The following is a 22,571-nucleotide window of genomic DNA, read 5'->3' on the forward strand; positions in this document are numbered from 1 at the left end:
ATTGAGCACGACGTATATAATACCCATCCAACACCAAGTAGACGGCGCACAAACGCCTCCGATTCCCCCTCTCCGTAGCTCGGGTAGTTCGGTGGTTTCCCTCCACATATCCGATAGTTTCAGCCCTTCAATTCTTCAGTCTACCTCTCCACGTCTCCGATTCTCCAGCAGTTCGGCCTTCTTTCATGTCACAGCCCCGACCCCTATACCCCGGGAGGGGAGCCGTGAACGTTCAATGGTGGTATCGATGTTTATTAAAATAATTTGCAGCGGAATATTTCATCAGAACCGTAGTTAGGAAAATTAATCAGAGTTATAAAAACACAATAATTCTTATTTCATAAACTGGGATAAAAACCCATTTTTATACAAACATAAGTTTTATAGGGATAAACCCTAATTTACAAAACACGTTTCTTTATTCTGGTGGCAAGCCCCTTATTTAAGCTGGAAGCCCGCAGGCATCATTCATTTGTCTCTAACAGGTCACATGAAACATGTTTAAAAATATTTGATCAGCAGGAAATACTGGTGAGTACATTCATTTATAAAAGACACATTTTACAGTTACAACATTAAGATGTTTTTACATCTGTCTGCTTACAAATTACCGAAAGGTACTTGTCACTCGACTGTATCTGTGACTGTGGTCATATTACTTATTGGCTAACACTTGTCCAATAAGTAACGTGTAATAGCCCAGTAGGCAAGCCTTGTATACAAAACCCCACAATACCAGTAGTAACTATCCCGTAAGTCTACAGAGACTTAATCACTGTAATGTATTTAAAATCGTTTCTCTTAATATACACTTATATTCAAGAGCAATCTAGTCTGATTCTCACGCCGGAGGGTGGTCACAAGGAGGTACCCCCCCTTCTCAGTGACTAGCTCACGGTGTCTGTTTTGCAGGTCATCAGAAGAACAACCATCTTTGCCGGACATAACCCCTCGTGGGAAACATCTACTTAACCCCCAGATTATCCGTAATCTGCCCGGGGTCACTTAGTGTTTCTTCATGTTCTTAGTTCGTCGCGATCTGCCCCTTGATTTCCTCTGGCATACCTTCTTCTTACAGGTGGGTATCTTATCTTTTCATATTCGCTTTAGATTCAAAGCTTCATTAGATTAGATGGTTCAAACCAAACACACAAATTAGGAACTAACTGCTTGACTTGCCATTTTCTCCTAATGCTCAAATCTCATAATTATTATTTACTAGCGACTGTCTCTTCTCTTGGCATCGGCTGTTTATACAAATTATTAATCGGATTGGAATTTTTATATCAACTTTAGGTTTGATCATATTATTGTTCGGCTTTGTTGTTTTGTTCATCAATACATAACGTTAATGCAGAATGCTGATGCAGCCAATTACTCGATCTATATTCATTCGGAACCTGGTTTTGTATTCGACGAAACCACCACTAGGTCCGCCTTCTTTTATGGTCGGCAGTTAAGCAATAGCATTAAGGTGATCAAACATCCTCCTCTATAACATCTTTATTGATTATTATTTTTATAATTGTTGGAGATATAGCATTCGAGTTGTCTCTTATCTTGTCCAATGATTGTAGTGGTGATGTTACAGGTAGGTTGGGGCGAATCCACTATGATTGAAGCTGAAAGATTGCTGCTTCGAGCAGCTCTTCACAATCCTGCAAACCAGAGGTTTATTCTTTTATCAGACAGGTAAATAAATAATAATACTCTTGTCATCATCTTTGTTATACTTCTTTTAAGGCTGCAATTGCTGTCGTTGTGGATTGTGATGATTTGGGTTTTTGAATTTGATCACATTTTCCTTTTTGTGCAGTTGTGTTCCCCTCTACAACTTTAGCTATATTTACAATTATCTGATGGGATCTTCTAAAAGTTTCGTGGACAGGTGTGGTTATTACTTTCATTTGCTCTTTGCAAGTTGCAAATTATCTGATCTTAGTTATACGGGGTGTTTGGATGTGTGCTTTGATGATTATTATCAGATGTTGAGTAACCATTATGAAATAAGATATGGTGCAGAAAATATTGCTTTGCTGCCAAATAATGTATACATAAGGGTATATAAGTAATTTTATCTTACTTTGAATAGTTAGTTAGTTTATTTAACACCAGAAAATCATAAACAAACGTAGGTTGCCCAAATACTCGAAACTGATTATTGCAACTTGTAGTTGAAGTAATTAGATAATTACTTCCATTCAAACACCCTAGTATAAACTGTTGTTGATCTGGGCTTTATGTGTTTTAGCTTTCTTGATATGAAAGAAGGTCGCTACAATCCTAGGATGTCTTCTGTTATACCAATGGGGAAATGGCGAAAAGCCTCACAGGTTGAACCATATTTTTATCACATTTTGTCTTATGCAATTTTGCCTTAACTTGGCTCCTTTTAATTGAACTTTTCAGTGGATTGCTTTAATTAGAAGCCATGCAAAAGTTGTAGCATATGACGGCATCGTATTTCCAGTTTTTAAGAAGTTATGTAAGGTTTGTATTTCCATTTTTGTTATAACATCAGAAAAGGACAACATATGAACATATTGGTTTTTATTTATTACTAACATTATTTATTTAATGTTTTTCAGAGACGTCCACCCTTAGATTATAGTAAAGGAAAACAGAATTATGTAAGTTATTTGTTGGTGCATAGATGTCAGTAGTTCATATGTCAAATGTCTGTAATCGAGTCTGTAATAGTGTTTGTGTATTTGTTTGTAAAAGCGAAGTTGTTGACAAGTTCGCTTAGGCGTTTGACAAGGTGGATACGCTTGATAATTTCGCTGATTTATACACTAAAGCGTTTGACAAATCCAGATTTCAAAACCTTATTGAACTGAATGGGATGATCAATCCCGAGTAACCATGCTTTTCTTGTGTTATTTAAAAAAAAAAAAACGTCACTAATCGCTTAAAATATGTCGGTTACATCAGTTTGAAGGACTTGTCTTCGGATATGTTTTGGTCCTCATTTTCTGCTTGTAGATTTTGAGGATAGCCATTAACCAGATCACTGATAGTGACCCGGGCGGTTTATGATGAATTTTTCGTTCTTTCGCTTAAAATTAGTCGATAATACTTAGTTAGAAGGACACATACTAGTATGTGGTCGGTCCAGCTGATCCATTGGATCTTCGGGATAGCCGTTTACCTGAAGACTTTGTTTTGGTCGGGGCGATAAATGTTAAATTTTTTTTTAAGGGAAATGAAATTATTTTTCAAGTATGTTACTTCGTAAGAAGTTCGTTAGCTATGTTAAACGGAAAATTGATCCAACCTCGGAAAATGATAGATATACGAACTTTGTGTGCTTAACTAGTGAAGTTATTAGGCTTAAAAGGCTTTAGGACAGTCATTGTATGTCATGGTAACCTTTTCTGGTGCGTAAAAGTAGATGTGATACAAACTAATTTTACTTGATTTTACGTGGAAAATCCTAAAGAGTTTTGCGTGTCTTCATATATATCTTTCCGAATGATAGGCAGAAAAGCGATTACCCAGTCATACACGAGCCCATGTGTGTTCTGATTCCCGTGAAGATAGTGTCTCAAGATACTGCAGTGATCCAGATTCGGGACTTGCAGTTAATTTCTACTTTGAAGTCTATGTCTATTTAAAAATATATATATATATATATATATATATATATATATATATACATATATATTTGAAGTTATTGACACATTTTAGAGATGACGAAATATCAAGACTTCTCAATCTTAGAGTAAGAAGAAGAACGGGAACCAGAATAAGAGTACTTACATGTTTAATCAGACACTATGGGTCGAAGTCAATTCGGGGTGACTTGGGGAAAGCCAAATACGCTTTGAGGATAGATAGGAGGCATCAATATTTCTGAGTTGTTGCCCACTTAAATTTTAAGGATTAATTGAACCTAACTCGTATCACAGAAACGATGAAAACCACTTTAAGTTATACCTGTCTACAACCTGTCTCTATATGTCATAATACAGTTAAACACGGATCTATGTGACAGTCACGTAGTTAGTATGATTCCTGTTCGGATCTTTTCTAAAACGTGGCAGTCCCTAGCGAGACTGAAATTTGATCCCTTATACTTTAAATTTTTTAAGTTTTTGTACTTAGATAGTATTATGATTTTTTAACTGGTTACTTAGAATTGATCACGTCATTTAGTTCTTCAAGGAAAGTTTTATATCTTAATTTGAAAAATGTTAAACTTATAAGGTTAAATTTTGTAAATATATAGGCGATGTTGTTGAACAGGCGAAGTTGTGGATAACTTCGCCTAGGCGAAGTTATCTTTAACTTCGCCTGTATGACTCCGCCCATATAAAAGGATTTTCAACAGTCAATTTTTTCATTAATATCAGCGAACTTATCTCCACAGACAAACCATTCTCCGGCGAACTTGTTATTAACCTCGATTACGTGTTATTTATTCCGATTTTCTCACCGATCAAAGGTTCGAGATGTTGTTTTCTCATATATTACAAGTTCTTTGATGCTAATCAAGGGTCGTTTCGACCCGGTTATTAACCTCGAACCATCGGTTTTGAAACCGATTTTCATAACCTATGTTTTTACGTGTTGAACACTATACTGATCGTCAACATGTCCTTAAAACTTGTGGTTAAGAGTTCTTAATCGTCTAAACTATCCGAATCATCAACTGCACGTTGTTCCATGAATCTCACTGTCGCCGATTCAGATTCAGGCGAAGTTAGGGTTTAGGCGAAGTTATCCGTAACTTCGCCTGGAGCTTAAGTTCGCCTGAGGCGAAGTTATCCGTAACTTCGCCCGAAGCTTAAGTTCGCCTGAGGCGAAGTTATCCGTAACTTCGCCTGAAACTTAAATTCGCTTGAGGCGATGTTGTGATGAGGCGAAGTTAACTTTAACTTCGCCTAGATCATTTTTACTTAATATTAATTAGACGAACTTAAAGCTGAAGCGAAGTTGTTCCCAACTTCGCCTCAACTTTAACTTCGCCTATACAGAGTTTATCACAACTTCGCTCATGGTAACAAAGCGAACTTGTGCTATGTCTTTGTGTCGTTCTAACTTGGTTAGTTTGTTGCAGATATGGCTGCGATAGCTGGTGCTGGAGGTGCAGGAGGAGATGATGGTGACAATCAGAGACAATTTTTCCCGGGTCACAATATGTACATCACTCTTGACCCGGAGGCGAGCGGTGTGGACGACTATCGCGAGATTATCACTTTCCTCCTACGCTCGAGGATCTTTCATGCGATCACAAACACATTGCCGATATCTCTGCCGAATATCGAAGACTTCTGGCAGACGGTCGAATACGACTGCCGTGTTGAGCCCCCGGTGATGAGAGCTACGGTGAACAATCAACAGGTTCAGTTCAATTCTGAACAGATCCGGGTGGCATTAAGGTTTGGTGAGGAGACTCGAGACGATCCTACAGAGTTCGTAGCTCCTTTTCGTGATGGAGCGTTTCTTCGGATGGGCTACTCAGGTCCATTAGGAGATACCCAAAGGAGGAAGGGTTTCCTTCTTGATCAGTGGCGCTTCCTTATGCACGTCATGATCGTGTGCATGTCGGGGAGGAAGGCGGGCACTGATGGTATAGGTGCGACCATGCAGTCTGCCATGACTGCACTGACCTATAACAAGCGTTATAGCTTCAGTCAAATGGTCTTTTATGAGATAGACAGGCAAAGAAGGGCGATGTCTCGGGAGCGGTTCATAATGTACCCACGCTTTTTACAGATGATATTGAATCATGTGGCTCCGAGTCTACCTCAGAGACGTCCGATCAGATACGTCGAATCAGTGAGCAAACGTATCTTTGCTCAATGCCGCACGTCAAGTGCGAGGAGCAACCCTGAACGTCGTCCCAGGCATACTCCTCTATTTGGGTTTTTAATTAACCCAGAGTATGTTCCTGCTGGTGGGGACGAGTTCAGAGATCCTCAACCGCAACAGGCAAGAGCAACTCAAGCTGTTCCTGCTCCTGCTGTGCCTGTTGTATCAACTGCTGAGGATATAGACCTTGACGCTGTTTTTGGAGGTCAAGGCTATTTTGACATGGATCAAGTTGAAGAGGTGCAAGTCTCGGCTGCACAAGGTTCAGGTGTGAGTATGACTAGAGCAGCTACGTCGATGGCTGACTCCGATTTGGATGAGATTATGAATGAGGGGAGACGGTTGATGGTGTCTAGAGAGAGAACGTTTGGGAAAAGAAAGAGAACAGAAGATGATGATGAGTCGGAAGAGGAAGAGGACATTCATAAGCTGATAAGAAGATCAAGACGGGAAAGGACAGGTGCTAGCTTGGGAGCTGGAGAGACTTCAAGGACTGTACGTTTTGCTCCGGCCGCACTGTCTGGTATGTCTATTGTTCCTTCTTCTATACAGGTGACAAGTACAAGCGCTACGGATGTTCCCGTGGTGGCTACATCAACGGCTGGCATGCCATCCACCACTACCATCCAGACGTCGACTCCGGAGATCGTGTCACTACCACCTCCAACGCTTACTCAATCGGTGGTAGCTGCACGATTTATAGAGTCAACGGTCGTTACTGCTGCAGGGTTATCAGGTATGGTACCACCTGCGGTTACGCCTGCTTCTGGAGTCTCGCCTTCGCCTATGTCAGATTCAGAAAGAATAGCTTCACTAGAGCGGATCGTGGCAGAACAATCGAAGACTATTCAAAGCCTAGTGGAAGCAAATCAACTACAGGCATCCCTCCTGGTTGAGCATGGGAAAATCATAGATGCCTTGAAGGAGTTCTTGGCATCTCAGGGGGAGATGAGTTGTAAGGGCGACGAGCTCAGAACGAAGAAGAGAAATGACCGAGACGATGATCCCAATGCATCGGAAGATGCAGGTGGTGAGCTGCCAAGAACTTCTGAAGCTCTTGGTACTTCCACAGCTGAGGGGGAGTCTACTGACGTGGCTGGTGGTTCTGGTGATGATGTGGTGTTAGTTAAGGATGACGTGATCGATGCGCTGAAAGAGCTTGATGATGACATGTTCAGTGATGAGGTACTGTTTGATGAAGATGTGCTGCCGAGTGATATGATTGAGAAGATCGGTGAGCAGATTGTGATTGAAGATGGGATAGAAGAGGGGGAGATAGTAGAAGAAAACGTTGAACACGAGATCCCTGATGTTGAGAAAGCCGACGTGGGTGTTGAGATGGATGAGACTGAGTGGGAGGAGCAGCCTAGGTGGAAGGAAGGCTGTGCTCATTGGTTCATTAAGACCAAGAATCCTGCTGTTCCAGCCATGTTCAAGAAAAGTTATAACATCAAAGGCTATGCTGAGTCGAAGAAGGGAATTATCTGTTGGATTTATGATGAACAGATCAAGTTGTTTGTGGTGAAGCGTTATGATGGTATTCAATACTTCAAACGAATGCTGAGATCTCTCAATACGTTGCCGGAATGCGAGGTGAAAGATTTGGCCAGGTTGGGCCTGATAAACAGAAGTGACAACAATATGGCGAGAATGATTGAGAAGATTGTGTGGAAAGAAAGCATAAAAGAAAAGAAGTTTGAACTATTAAAGCCACAAAAGGGAAAGCTCGTGGAGGATACAGAAAGGGGATTGAGAGCAGATGGCAAGCCATGGATGGTGATGAAGTACAAACCGATCCGATGCATCAAGGAGGTTCCAATGAAGACTATGCCTCAAGATGTGTTGAAGAATCTAAAATGGTGGTACGTTGATTGCCAGACTGCTGAAGCCGTGATGGAAGACGAAGATGAACAAGAAGTGCTGAGGGTGTATGACCCGATGCATCTTGTTAACTTATCGAAAGCTGATTTGCAAGCGTTGAACGAAAAGAAGATATTCTACATTCCTGCTTGGAAGGATGAAGCAAGGAAATATCAGCGAGTAGTCACGGTGTGTGTTAGAGAAGGAGTGCACGCATGAAGATACAAGATTACGAGACAAGAGCTGAAAGATCAAGATATGAAGCTGCTGCCAAGGGGGAGTCTGTTGGTGCATAGATGTCAGTAGTTCATATGTCAAATGTCTGTAATCGAGTCTGTAATGGTGTTTGTGTATTTGTTTGTAAAAGCGAAGTTGTTGACAAGTTCGCTTAGGCGAACTTGTTAACCAAGCGAAGTTGTTGACAAGTTCGCCTAGGCGAACTTGTTGAACGAGCGAAGTTATAGACAACTTCGCCTGAGGCGAAGTTGTCGTGTATTTATACTGTTTACGGGTTTACTGTTTAAGGTTAATCAGTGGTTAGAGTTTTGGTTGATCGATTTGGTTATTTTACGTGTAATTCATTGAGTCGAGTGACGTGAGGTCGAGAGGCTGTAAGTAATACAGTTCGAGTTATTAATATAACATGGTTTTGTTCGTATTGTGTTCGTGTGTTCGTAAGCTTATATTCTACGTCCGTAACGATCTACACAGGGATTCCGCACCTGTGTATATCGGGATATCTCGTGAGATCCGTCCGGGGAACCTACATTATTACATTTTCTTGAAATCATTTTAAGGTCAGCCTAAAACTCAATTGTGATTTTTTTTTTCAAAATATGCAGAAACTTCAGAAGCAGCGTAATTGCATTCCTGATGAGCATTATGTGCAGACATTACTTGCAGTAAGAAACATTTTTAAATTTCTTATGAAATCTTATTTCCCTTTATAATAAAGTTTAAATTGTGTGTCCTAAGATGAATGATCTCGAGGGAGAGCTTGAAAGGCGAACTGTGACATACACTTCATGGATCCAGTCCGCCACAAACATGGAAACGAGAAGCTGGCATCCTGTAACCTATAACTATGCAAGTGCCAACCCTCAACAAATCCAAAGAATCAAGGTTATATATTGTATGTTTTTCTATCATTATTCATTTTGCTTAAAATGGCGAAACCACTTATATATATTGCAATTGCAGGATATAAACCATGTGTATTATGAGACTGAACACCGAACAGAATGGTGTAAGACTAATGGAATATTGGTCCCCTATTTTCTGTTTGCTCGCAAGTTCTCTAGAGACGGGGCCATGCGGCTTCTGGCTGAAGGGAATTTTGATGCATCTGCTCTGCAACATACGACTCCATGACTGGTAGGAAATATCTAAATTGAATAGCACTTTGTCATCATAGATACAGTGTATACACAGTAACTGTCTAAAAATAGATGTCATTAAAATGACTTGTTCTCCCATCTTCAGGCATGTTTCTTTGAAAACGAACACGTTGTTGTAAAATGAATAATAAGTGACTAAGCCAAAAAAAACGGGCTGGTGTTGCCATTGTGCAAAACCAACTAAGTTTTGTAAGTGGATGGTATCTTATGAAGTGTTTGTATTATTTCTTTCTTTTTACTGGATTCGGTTGGTAATCACCTCATCCGTGCATAGCGTTAACTGTTATAATAATAATTCCTAGGCTCTCATTTGGAAAAAGAACATGTCGGCATCAAAATAATTAACGAATAGAACAAAAAAAATACTGCAATTTTATTCCAGTTTCTTCATTGATAGATTAAAAGCTTAAAGTACATACAACAATGCATTTATTCAAAAGCTTTTCATAAATTAATCAGATGAATTACAAGATTGAACTAGTACTTGTAAAATCTGCTTGAGGTGGTGCAACGTCAACACGAGGAAATAAGGCTTCCTTAGCCATCCAAACTTTTTCATAGAAGGCGTTAATGAGTCATTTGTAAAGATGCACGTAGGAGTACGCGTATACGGTAACCGGGAAGAATGATATTATGTATAAAAAAACATTTGTCCAGCTCTGGCCACTGCTAATGGTTAGTATAAGAGTGGCTGCAAATGCTACCATCATCATTGACACCGAGAGTATCAACAAAGTGATGCCTAGCAGCAGTTTATTATGAAGAGAGTACCGAAAGTCATTTAAACGAAATGAAGATGTGAGGATGGAAAGGAACACGATAACCGATGTCAAAGAGAATGTGAGCGAAAGGGCGCCTGCAAGAGCAAAGACAATAAAAAAAGGTTTGCTCTTGAGAAGTGGATATCCTGTATTTTGATTCGGGCCTCCGGGCACAGTGTACGCTGCAGCAAAGGCAACCGTGGCTATAAGAACAGCAACAATGGAGCAATTCTCTGCTGTGTTCTTCATCCATTCTTTGGCATTAACCCGTAGTTGTGTTGTTTTCTCAAGAAGCATTTGTTCAGCAGTCTCCCCATTAGAATTCACCTGCAGTCTAGTTAATGTTGTGCATTTGCTTTTCATTTTCTGCACACAGAAACTTACTATATTATGGATGCATGACATAAATTAAATAAATTGACATCAACTAAATGCATAGTACCTCAAACAAGATTAAATCGTCTCTCAGTAGTAAAGCTGGGTTTCTGACGTCTTCCTTGGCTTTAGTATCTTTAGCTGATATGCTAAACATGTGCAGTAGCGAGTGTCCTTCTTTGTCTATCTTTCCACTTAGCCTCCTGATAGAATGTGCCATATTGATTACAATATCGATAATATCCGCTCTTCGGTATTTAATAGCGACGTGCAGAATGTTGCGCCCATCCCCATCAATGTGTTCTATCGCTTGTGGGTAGACATTTAGTATTTCCTTAACAATCTCAGTACAACCACTTTTTGTTGCTAGCAACAACGGATAGGTCCAAGGTCTTTTGGTAGACTAGCGTTCCCTGTGTATTTGTGGAACCTAGGCTTACTCAGATCAAGTCTGGACACCGTCTCCTTCCATGACTTGTCCATTTCAACCAATATCTTTACGAGTTTTTTTGCCGATTCACATTTGTGCTTTCTTATTCGAATTTCTTCGATCAGTGGAATCCTACTGCGTTTTTTTGTGTCTTTTGAAGTACAGTCAATGTCTGATCATCCACAAATTAATAAAAGTCAACAAATTATTGATTATACACACACACCCCATATATACATATACGAGAAGATATTTTAACCAATCAAATGATTTCCTTTTATTTTCTGGTTATTTAATTATAAGGGTATGTTAGTAAAATATAAGATGTTTTGTTTTGTAACTAATACTCACTAATAGTTTAATTAATGATAGGTTATTAACTAATGATAAGTTACAAACTGTTATATTTTTTTTATTTCATCTAAAATTTAGACCATTAAAATCTATTTGATAAAAATCATTTGATCTAAAATGTTATTTGTTCTCAAATGTGAAGTAATTTTCTTTCTATGGTTTTCAATCAACTAATATAATGTAGACATAGCTACGTAATGTTGTGTAGACATACTTTAAGATATTTGTATAGTAATAACTGATATAGTATAGGTACACTTTCAAATGTTGTATAGTCATAAGACTATTGCCATTTACAAACTAATCCAACCCAATCTAACATTAAAAAATTAGTTTCTCTTTCTTCCATCTACACAACCCAACCAAATCTAATATTCCACTCTCATTCACAACCCAACCTAATTCAACCAAACTCATTATTAAATATTAAGTAAATATAGTTTATAATTATTTAAACAATATATATAAAAATAAAATTTAATGATAATAAGTTTGTGAACCAACAATTTTATATCGTAATTATATTATGAAAAATACCTATTTTATAAAGAACTCCGTGTTTCATAAAATTTGTATCGAGATGTTCGTAAAAAAATAACAAACAAGACTATGTTTTTAGTTTCTTTAAAAAAATAAAATAACTTAACTTATTAAACAAAAATTAATATGCACGTTAAATTAATTGTTGGAATAAAGCAATAAATATAAACCAATGGCGTAAAAAGTGATTGCAAACTAGTTCACTGTGGAGAATCGTTTGCCATAATATGTCAAACCAAATGTGATTTTTCAATTTTTTTATGTTACACCTGGCAAACCAACCCAAGCTAAGTTTGCTGATGGGAATGGCTAAATAACGTAGTGTAGGTAAAACTAGTTTACTGTATGCACAATTTCAAATGTTGTGCAAGCATAGCTAATGTAGTATAGGTAAAACTAATATAATGTAGGTACAACTAATGTAGTGTAGACACGCTTAAATATTGTGTAGTCATAACTAATAATGCATTTTTTGTAAAACTAATGTTGTGTATATTACGATAGCATAGAATCCACAAAAGTACTATTTTTTTTTTCAAATCATGTTAAAGCACGTTAAAAAAAACAAATATTGTATCCATTTCCAAAATGAAAAAATATTAAATGTAGCTAATTATAAATCGTTTATGTTTTGATAATTATAAATGTTTTCAGCTTAATTTTAAGAGTAAGAAATGGGGATTTCATTATTGAGATTATTAATAATTACCAGTTTGTCATTATCAATATGTACCATTGATTTCTCGCAATTGATTAATGCAATCAATTACCCAGATTGATTTCTCACTATAACTTGACTTCTCGCATGAATCATCCCCCGGCTTAAGTTCATGCGAAAAGTCATCTTATCGCGAGGATTGCAAGAAATTATCCAACAAATCACAAATTTTCTTTTCTTTTTTCTTTTAATTAAATCAAAGGACATGTTGGTAAAAGTTGAATTATTTTATTTTGTTAACTATTAATTTGTTTGGTGGTTTTAATTAATATATGTATTTAATGTTTAAATTTAAAAAACGCTACAACAAATAGACAAATCGCTAAACATATTGACGATATGTGATCACACGCACCCCAATATTTGAAACTAGATTATTCATATTTAAATTTAAAAACAAATTAATCGTTTAACATTAATATAACTTAATGAGATCCTTTTATTTGATTCCAAATATGTATTTTTTAGTTAAATTAAAAATTATAAGATCATGTTGACTTCAAAATGAATGATTGATAATTAGCCAACCTTTTATTTTCTTTTAATTTCTTTATGTTTCAGTTAAGTTTAAAAACACAAAGTTTCCATGCTAATATCCATCTACACATACGACTAAAAAGTTGTTAGTTCCCTTTTATTTTAACCAACACGTAACTAATATTCACCTACATATAACTCATATTTGTCTACATATAAGTCATATTTTCCCTACACAATGAAATAATAATTACTCTCTAACATGTAATTCACTGAGTTGAAATATTCCTACACAATCCAATATTGGTATTAATATTACTTATAGTGAAATAATCTCTACACAAAAAACAAACACAAGATAATGCTTATAATATATCCTTACACAAAATGATTCTTTTTAAAATCTAAAATCCATTTCAAAAGTATATCCATTTCAAAAACCTTTGCCTTTCTCCATTAAATCGATTTAAACAATTTTTCTTGTTTTGAAAACCCAACTTGAAGATTGATTTTTTTTGGAGTGAGAGAATTAGCTAAAAAAATAGGAGACTATTTAATGAGATTTTAGAAATTGCATTTTAATTTTCAAAATGATTAATGTAAAAAACAAAGTCCACAATGCCCTTCCATAGTTTTTTTTTTATATTTATTACAAGTTTGCCATGGCAATTATAGACCATTGATTAGACAAATCAACGACGTCTCGCAATTATGTATGTATGTATGCATGATATTTTCATGTTTATAGGGGTAGAGTTAGATTCAAATGGGAACTTCAAAAAAAAAGTGGGGAATTGAAGAACTAAAATGTCTAGCTATAGCATCTCTCGATGGGGGTGGGGTGTTAGTCATTTTTAGTCGGGGGGTGGGGGTGGGTGAGTTTAGGTTTTGCAGGGTTCTTTTTTGGTTTGATAAGGTTATTCGAGATGTAGATAATCAAATAACACATAAGGTGCACCATAAGATTAGATGGATGGTCTAAGATAGAGTTCCCCAGTTCTCCAATAATCTCATCCCTGTAAAGGGTATATATGAAATTGTTAAAAGAAAAAAATTGTTTATTGGTGATCAATAGTTTTTTTTTTCCTAAGGAAAAGAGATGTGGTTAAAGAGATGTTGTGGTTGAGTTAACCTTGTTTGTGCCAATCAAGAATTAAAACTGGATGCATTTTTGCATGCATGCATGCATATTAGATGGATCGATCCTTACATTCATATATTAGCTTCTTCAAATAGTTGTCTCCGACTCCATAATCGAACGTGGAAGGGTTCAATGATAGAAGTTGAAGAGCTGTCAACCCATCTCCATCTTCCTCCGAAATCAATTTTGGATATATTCCAGTTATAGAAATGGCCAGATCTGTCCGTCCGTCGATATATATGTCGTAAGAGTAATTAAGAGATCATCATCGATTGAATTTAACAACTTAAAACAAACAAACGTACCAAAGTTGTGGCTAAGGATGGCTTCATGTAGTATGGTCGATTTATCACTTCTCCGAAGAAACAGCTCCACGCCTTCTCCTCTCTCCCGCACTTGATCACTGAGGAAATGGAAAATGCGGGACTTGCCATAGCGCACTGCACGAAAGAGAGCCGTCTCTCCCAGCTTGTTGGGCTTCCACTGCAAAGTAGGAGCCCTAAGCAGCATCTCCTTAGCGGCCTCCAGCGTCCGGTTGTTGGTGGCTGTCGAGTGAAGCATGGTGTTCCCCCTGCTGTTTACCCATGCCAGCTTCTCGAATTGGCTTTCATGTAAGGAACGGAGCAGGGCGACGACGAGGTTGTTACGCTTATTGAAACCCGCCATATGAAGAATGGTGTCGCCATGTATGGTTACTACATGAAGCGGCCCATTCGGCAGCCCCTTGCATATCTCAAATACTTTCTTATCTTCTCCATCTATCAGAGCCTTATATAGCTCCATGTTAGTCGTCTTGTCAACATCATCTTCCGATACAATATTCACATTCATTGAATTATTAAACATAGAGATCAGAAGGAGATGGAATTAATTAAGCTCACAACATATATAATGGGATTGGCCGGGTACGTTAATCAATTTATAGGTGCTTAAGAATTTAGAGAATAGGGAATCAAGCAAGGCACATATCCTTTAGTTTGCATACAGCTCCTCATATCACATAGCAGCAGAAATTATGCATTTCCCTTTGCGTGTAATTACTAGAAAGAGATCACCCATGAATATGATTATAACACGAAAAAGAAAAATGTATTACCGCATAAATAAATAAAATACAATATGTAAAATAAATATTATTCCTCTTGTTTGACTCAGAGACCGTGGGTTTGTTGTGGGTCAGGCTGAGTTGAAGGCCGAATCGGACAAAGTAGTTAAACACGAGAAAGCTTGTTTAGGGAATCAATATGTGCTTCTCTCATTTGCTTTTAACACATTCGGTTTTCTGGCCCCGGAGGCTGTGAATTTTCTGAGCATGGTTCAGCGTGTCGTGCATGGTACATTTTCCGCTCCTAAGTCCCAAAGTTTCGCTTTTAGTAGGATAGACTTTGCTATTTAAAAGGGAGTTGCGGTGCAACTTGTTCCCCGTTAGCCTGTCACTTTATGTAATTGTTTTGAGTGTAATGAGATGAAAAGAATGAGTTATATAAAAAATTTTCATCATATATTAGAAAAAAGAATAATCTTCTTACTATTATATTAAAAAAGAAACATATGTGAACAAATGATACCATGATACCATTCTAGAGTGTTCACGTAACATAAAATCTTACCATTATGAAGGATATTTCAAATATATTTTCCAACTCAAGTTATTTTGGAAATAACATTAATTATATTATTTAATTGTAAAGTACTCATATAGGGAAAATCTGAGATAGCTAATTCTTTATTACAAGAGGAATATACTTACACTAATAATTACTATATTTTCTCTTAAATAATAATGTATTTTATATCTTGAATGAAAATAAACATGTCAACAACAAAATAATTAACAAAAAGAACAAAACTAACAATCACGGTTGTATTCCAGTTTCTTCATTGATAGAGTAAAAGCTAAAGTACACACAACAATGTATTTATTCAGGAGCTTTCCATAAAATAATTAGTGGCACTGAATTACAAGATTGAACTAGTGCTGAGCAATCATGTAAAATCCGCTTGAGGTGGTTCAACGTTAACACAAGGAGGAAATAAGGCTTCCTTAATCATCCACACTTTTTCGCAAAAGGCGTGAATGATTAATTTGTAAAGATGCACATAGGAGTACGCGTATACTGTAACCGGGAAGAATGATATTGTGTATAAGAAAACATTTGTCCAGCTCTGGCCACTGCTAATGGTTAGTATAAGGGTGGCTGCAAATGCTGCCATCATCATTGACACCGAGAGTATCAACAAAGTGATGCCTAGCAGCAGTTTATTATGAAGAGAGTACCGAAAGTCATTTAAACGAAATGAAGATGTGAGGATGGAAAGGAACACGATAACCGATGTCAAAGAGAATGTGAGCGAAAGGGCGTCTGCAAGAGCAAAGACAATAAAAAAAGGTTTGCTCTTGAGAAGTGGATATCCTGTATTTTGATTCGGGCCTCCGGGCACAGTGTATGCTGCAGCAAAGGCAACCGTGGCTATAAGAACAGCAACAATGGAGCAACTCTTTGCTGTGTCCTTCATCCATTCTTTGGCATTAACCCGTAGTTGTGTTGTTTTCTCAAGAAGCATTTGTTCAGCAGTCTCCCCGTTAAAATTCTGTTGCAGTGTGCTTAACAATGGGCATATGTTTCTCATTTTCTGCACGCGTCAACAAGAACAAGCAGAAACTTAAAATATTATGTATGCAAGACATAAATTGACATTAACTAACTACGTACGTACGTACTTCAAACAAGATTAAATCATCTCTGAGAATTATAGCTGGATTTCTGTTGTCTTCCTCGGCTTTGCTATCTTTAGCCTCCACGCTAAACATGTGTAATAGCGAATATCCTTTTATGTCTATCTTTCCTCTTAGCCTTCTGACAGAATGTGCCATATTGATTACAATATCGATGATATCCGTTCTTCGGTATCTAATAGCGACGTGCAGAATGTTGCGCCCTTCCCCATCAATGTGTTCTACCGCCTGTGGGTAGACATCTAGTATTTCCTTGACAATCTCTGTACAACCACCTTTTGTTGCTAACAACAATGGAGTGTCGAGGATAGGGCCAAACTCTTTTTTTTCCGGTTGGCTAACGTTCCCTTCGTATTTGTGGAACCTGGGCCTACTCAGATCAAGTCTGGACACCGTGTTCTTCCATGACTTGTCTTTTTTAACCAATATCTTTACAAGTTTTTTAGCAGATTCACATTTATGCTTTCTCTTTCGAATTTCTTCAATCAATGGTATCCTACTACGCTTTTTTGTGTATATTACTTTTTCTGGACTTCAATCAATGTCTGATCATCCACAAATTAATAAAAGTTAGCAAATTAATGATTATACATAAACACATATATACTTACATACATACATAAATACATACATGTGTACATATATAGGGAAATACGGGAAAGAAAACCCATGTGAGTTTAGAAAAATATAGTAACCCACTATGTGGGAGGGATCCTAATTTTGTCTTTTGACTTGTTCCCCTCACACATGATATCACCCTCTCTCCTATGTCATTCTTTTTATATCTATCTTCTCGAAAAAAAAAACTAGAGCTAAAAAATGCACCGCATCTCCTTCAACCAATGTTTTCAGACCCGGCCCGGACGTCGACCCGGACTCCTTACCGGGTCAAAGGTCGGACCGACCCGGGAGGACGGACCGGTGTTTGACCCGGATGACGTCATAAATAATTTACATATATATATAATTCATATACATATAAAAAATAATAATAACAAAAAATAATAATAATAACAAACTTTAATGTTTATTTATGTTTTATACATTGTTTTTTAAATATATGTGATTTATATTTGATCAGTAGAGACATCAATGAAGCTTGGTTGATTGGCTTATGAGGTAATTATTAAAGCTTCTATCTCTGAAATGACCCAAGTTCGAATCCTGGCATGCACATTTCATTTTGGATTTTATAAAAAATGGGTTTTACCGGTCTACCCACCGGGTCAACCGGTCCGGGCCGACCGCCACCCGTGAAACCCGGCCGGGTTTTTAGAAACGTCCAAAATACGTTAACCCGGCCCGGTATAGGGACCGGGTCCCGGTCCGATCGGCCGGGCCGGGCCGGGTTTCAAAACACTGCCTTCAACCAAATTGAAGAACCTTTCAGTGGTGTATGTGTGAGCTTTTAATTGTTGCTTATTTGATGTTTGAAAAACAAAAGCTATTTGACATAGCTCCTTCAAAGGCTAGCTTTAACATGGACCTTTTCAAAAAACAAATAAGCAAGGTTCAAAAGCTTATACAAACACCTTTTTCATCTCTGTTCACCATGTGGATCGTTCTGTCTCTGCTCCTTGCCACACTGAGGGTCGGACATTATGAGTAACGCTTCGGGCGGTACGAGCAATGAGTAAAAATGCACGAGCAACAAGCCGTGTTAGAGTTATCTGGTTTTTTTGCTAAGATTTATTGTATTTAATTTGGGGGTTTTTAATTGATTGTCAATTTTGGAGAAACTTTCCCCACAAACCACAAATGTGGCCAAAGCGTATCACCAACATATATCAAGGGCTATTCAATCTCAAATATATCATCAACTATTACCCACACATATAGCAAAATTTGTATGTTGTAAATTCCTCGATTTCTTGTAGCGAAAGGTTTAGGGTATGGCTATTTCCTTGAAGAACTTTAGGATTAATTTCATATATAGCTTTACAAACATCTAAAATATTATATATTCCCAATTTTTAACTATTTTTAAAAGGGCATATATGAGATTTTAAGTTTTTGCATGGTTGTATATATACACACACACACACACATATATATATATATATATATATATATATATATATATATAGGTGGGTTAGGTTCAAATAAGAAGTTTGATTTTCCAAAGAAGGGTACGAAGAAGGGTTTTTTAGTCTAACACTTTAATCTCAAAACCCACTTACATTCATTTCAAAAACCTATTTACATAAAACCCACTTACATCTTCACTAATCTCCTACAACCACCACCACCCCACCGCTCACTGCCACCACAACCGTCACCCATCGCCGCCACCTTGCTGGAAAAGTCCGAAAAAACACAATGGAAAACACTATGAAAAACACAATGTAAAAAACACAATGGAAAAAAACACTATGAAAAAAAACATAATAATAAAAACACAATAAAAAACACAATTGTATGACACAATGTAAAAAATACAATGAAAAAAACACAATGAAAAATTCTATTGTATAAGACAATTTTGTAAAACACAATTTGTATAAAACCCACTAAATATTTTTTAATTTTTATATTACAATATGGTACTCATATAAAAGATAAAAAGACACTCGTTATTATGGTGAACTTGTTTTTCAATAAAAACGTCGTAAAAAAAGTCATGGACGTTTTAAAATGATGGAGGAATTTGGCATGTGTCTTATATGTGGAGAGAGAAAGTCAACAAATGTGTTATTCCTTTTATGTCATTTCCCTTATGTTCACACTTGATTTCCATACAAAACTAATCTCAACCCTTCATATTCAAAATCAATGGACAAGATTACTTCTCATCCTTCCTATAAAAACTATACTTCCTATTATAACATAACCCTATATATATATATATATATATATATATAGGGGAATTTCTTTTGAGATTTGAGAATCACTTTGAGTTTTAAGAACTCGAAAGAACTCAACGTAACAAAAAAAATTTTGAATTTTTTTTTACATATATGTAGGTTACATGCACGTAAAAAAATTACATAATTTTTTACACACCGAGTCGACATTTTACATATGTGTAACGGACGTTTAAATTAGTGTAATTATCACTGTACATATTTATTCTTTCTTATACTTTAATTTTTTAATCAAATTTAATCTCAGCCACATAATCTAATCTATTTACTCACTATGTCCCGGTCAAAGTTTCTTAGTTTGAAAAACACAAAGTTTAAGATGGATTGAATGATTACTTTTTTTGCTAAACCAAATAACAATAATGCCCTTGGAAATTGGGTCCACCATATTGTTTATTAATGCTAGTTGTGTGTGCATAAGGGTAAAATTGGAAATTGGCTAATAAATTTTGAAATTGAACATTTGTAATGGGACAAATAAAAAATGAAATATGAATACTTTTAATGGGACGGAGGGATTAATTAAATATGCAGTTAAGAATGTAGTTCTTATGTTTTTAAAACTCAACAAGGTTCTCAAAATATCTCTCCCTTATATACATATATATATATATATATGTGTGTGTGAAGTGTATATATGAAATTGCTGGTTTTTTCCAAAAAGAAAAGTGTTGTAGTTGGAGTGAAGTGCATGTGTTAATAAATTAAGAGTTGAAATTAAATGCATGCAAGTAGTATCGATCCTTACAATCGTATATTAGCTTCTTAAAGAAGTTGTCTCCAACTTCATTATCGAATGGGGAAGGGTTCAATGATAGAAGTTGAAGAGCCGTCAACCCATCTCCATCTTCCTCCGCAATCAGTTTTGGATATGTTCTAGTTATGGAAATGGCCAGATCTGTCCGTCCAGATACATACATATATATATGTAAGAGATCATGATCATCGATCGACTTTAACAAATTAAAACGAACGTATGAACGTACCAAAGTTGTGGCTGAGGATGGCTTGATGTAGTATGGTAGACTTATCACTAGATCTCCGAAGAAACAGCTCCGCATCTTCTCCTTTCTCCCGTACTTGATCAACGAGCAAGTGGAAAATGCGGGACTTGCCATAGCGGACTGCACGAAAGAGAGGGGTCTCTCCCCGCGAGTTGCGCTTGGAGAGCAAACAAGGGGCCCTAAGCAACATCTCCCTAGCGGCCTCCACCGTCCCGTTGTTGGTGGCTGTCTCGTGAAGTATGGTGTTCCCACTGCTATTCACCCATGTCAGCCTCTCGAATTGGCTTTCAGGCAAGGAACGGAGTAGGGCGACGACGAGGTTGTTGCGCTTATTGAAACTTGCAACATGAAGAATGGTGTCATCATGTATGGTTAGTATGTGAAACGGACCATTGGGCAACTCCTTGCACGTCTCGAATACCTTGATATCTTCTCCTAGTGATAGAGCATTATATAGCTCCATGTTAGTCTGGTCAACATCATCTACTTTAGATACAATATTGATATTCATTGATGATGATGATGAATAATTAAGCATCATATATATATATATAGTGAAGTGGGCAACATGTACACTGAGACTGACCCGGGTACGCTAATATATATGATCGAAAAGGGAATCCTCGCTCGCTCGACTGATAAGCAAGGCAGGTACTCTAATTTGCTTTTGCTTTTCCTATATTATATGCATACAACGACTACTCATGTCATAAAGCAGAAATTAAGCATTTCCCTTTGCGTGTAGCTATTATTAGAAAGACCATCCATGAATTGAAATTTACACTTCACAAAAGAAAAAAGAAAAAACGAAGAGATGGATGAATATCATTATACTTCAGTAAAAATATGACTAAAATTAAAAAGAAAAGCAAAGCTGTCGGTGGATGAAGCAACAAACACAACAATTTTAGCAAAACAAATAAGAGGTTTAACAAAATTATAGACATCTTTTTTTAGCATATATAAGGCATCCCTCGTTTCAGCCAAATCATATAGCTTCATTTGAGCTTACCGGCTATACAGGCTAAAAGCTTCATCGACGCCTTCATCTCTGATTTCCATGCGTGAAACACTAGAAGCTTGTGAAGCTACAGACTAATTTAGCCAGTAAATCCAACTCAGCTTGCATCGGCCGTTTCACCCATGATACATGAATATCAGGTGCCTCAATAAGTTAATTTTTTCCTTCCCTGAAGGCTAACTTGGAGATAAAGGCCGATTTGGAGATAAAGCAGTAAAGCGTGCTGAATCATTATTTTGGTACATCGATGCTTGCCCATCAGTTGTACTAAATCCTTTTCGTTTGCATCAACCCGTATTTTATTTTGGCCCAAAATGTTTCCTAAATTATTTTATTTACAGGCAATTAAGTTTAATTAATCAGATTTAATCATAAAATTAAGTTCTATATAATCAGAGAACTTACAAAGTTTTTCAGTTTGTAACATTCAATATTTTAGGTGGGTTTTATTTAGATATAAATAGGATGCATAAAACTATAGTTATCAGGGTTAGCTTATAATAGAAAGTATAGTTTTTGTAGAAATGATAGAAAGTAATCTTGTACATTAATTTTGAACATGGAGGGTTGAGATTAGTTTAGTGGGAAATCAAGTGTGAACATAAGAGGAAGGGTATAAAAGGAATAACACATTTGTTGACTTTCTCTCTCTACATGCAAGGCACATGCCAAATTCCCCATCATTTTTAAACGTCCATAACTTTTTTTAGGACGTTTTTTATTGAAAAACAAATTCACCATAATAAGGAGTGTTTTTTTTATCTTTTATATGAGTACCATATTGTTATATAAAAATTGAAAAAAAAATAATGGGTTTTTTACAAATTGTGTTTTACCAAAATTGTGTTTTACAAAATTGTGTTATACAATAGTATTTTTCATTGTATTTTTTTTCATTGTGTTTTTTCCATTGTGTCATATAATTGTGTTTTTTATTGTGTTTTTAACATTGTGATTTTTACATTGTGTTTTTCGTAGTGTTTTCCATTGTGTTTTTTCGACGACCGTTTTCCGTTGACTTTTTTTCGGCTACTTTTCTGTGAATTTTTCGGAGATTTTTCCGGCGAAATTTCTC

The 22,571-nt window shown here is 36.6% G+C and overlaps 2 protein-coding genes and 1 pseudogene across 2 annotated transcripts; 1 reads left to right on the plus strand and 2 right to left on the minus strand.

Annotated features, from left to right (window-relative positions):
* Positions 1-1,351: 1,351 nt before the first annotated feature.
* LOC143610685 (glycosyltransferase BC10-like) lies at positions 1,352-9,048 on the plus strand. Its single transcript, XM_077085095.1, has 9 exons — positions 1,352-1,474; positions 1,592-1,692; positions 1,817-1,888; positions 2,252-2,333; positions 2,410-2,490; positions 2,589-2,630; positions 8,520-8,579; positions 8,653-8,799; positions 8,878-9,048. The coding sequence occupies exons 1-9, from the start codon at positions 1,352-1,354 to the stop codon at positions 9,046-9,048; spliced, it is 879 nt and encodes a 292-aa protein (XP_076941210.1).
* A 490-nt stretch (positions 9,049-9,538) lies between these two features.
* LOC143610696 (uncharacterized) lies at positions 9,539-14,701 on the minus strand (annotated as a pseudogene).
* A 1,155-nt stretch (positions 14,702-15,856) lies between these two features.
* On the minus strand, positions 15,857-20,938 carry LOC143610707 (uncharacterized). The gene is made up of 5 exons (XM_077085110.1): positions 20,458-20,938; positions 20,220-20,369; positions 18,521-18,555; positions 16,593-17,111; positions 15,857-16,504 (listed from the first exon to the last, which is right to left on the minus strand). Exons 1-5 carry the CDS (start codon positions 20,936-20,938, stop codon positions 15,857-15,859), a joined length of 1,833 nt encoding a protein of 610 aa, XP_076941225.1.
* Between the last annotated feature and the right edge of the window lie 1,633 nt (positions 20,939-22,571).

The sequence above is a fragment of the Bidens hawaiensis genome, unplaced genomic scaffold (genome assembly GCF_021521415.1).
Source record: "Bidens hawaiensis isolate Kalapana, Puna unplaced genomic scaffold, B.hawaiensis_p1.1 tig00002236_1, whole genome shotgun sequence".
In the NCBI taxonomy this organism is placed as follows: domain Eukaryota; kingdom Viridiplantae; phylum Streptophyta; class Magnoliopsida; order Asterales; family Asteraceae; genus Bidens; species Bidens hawaiensis.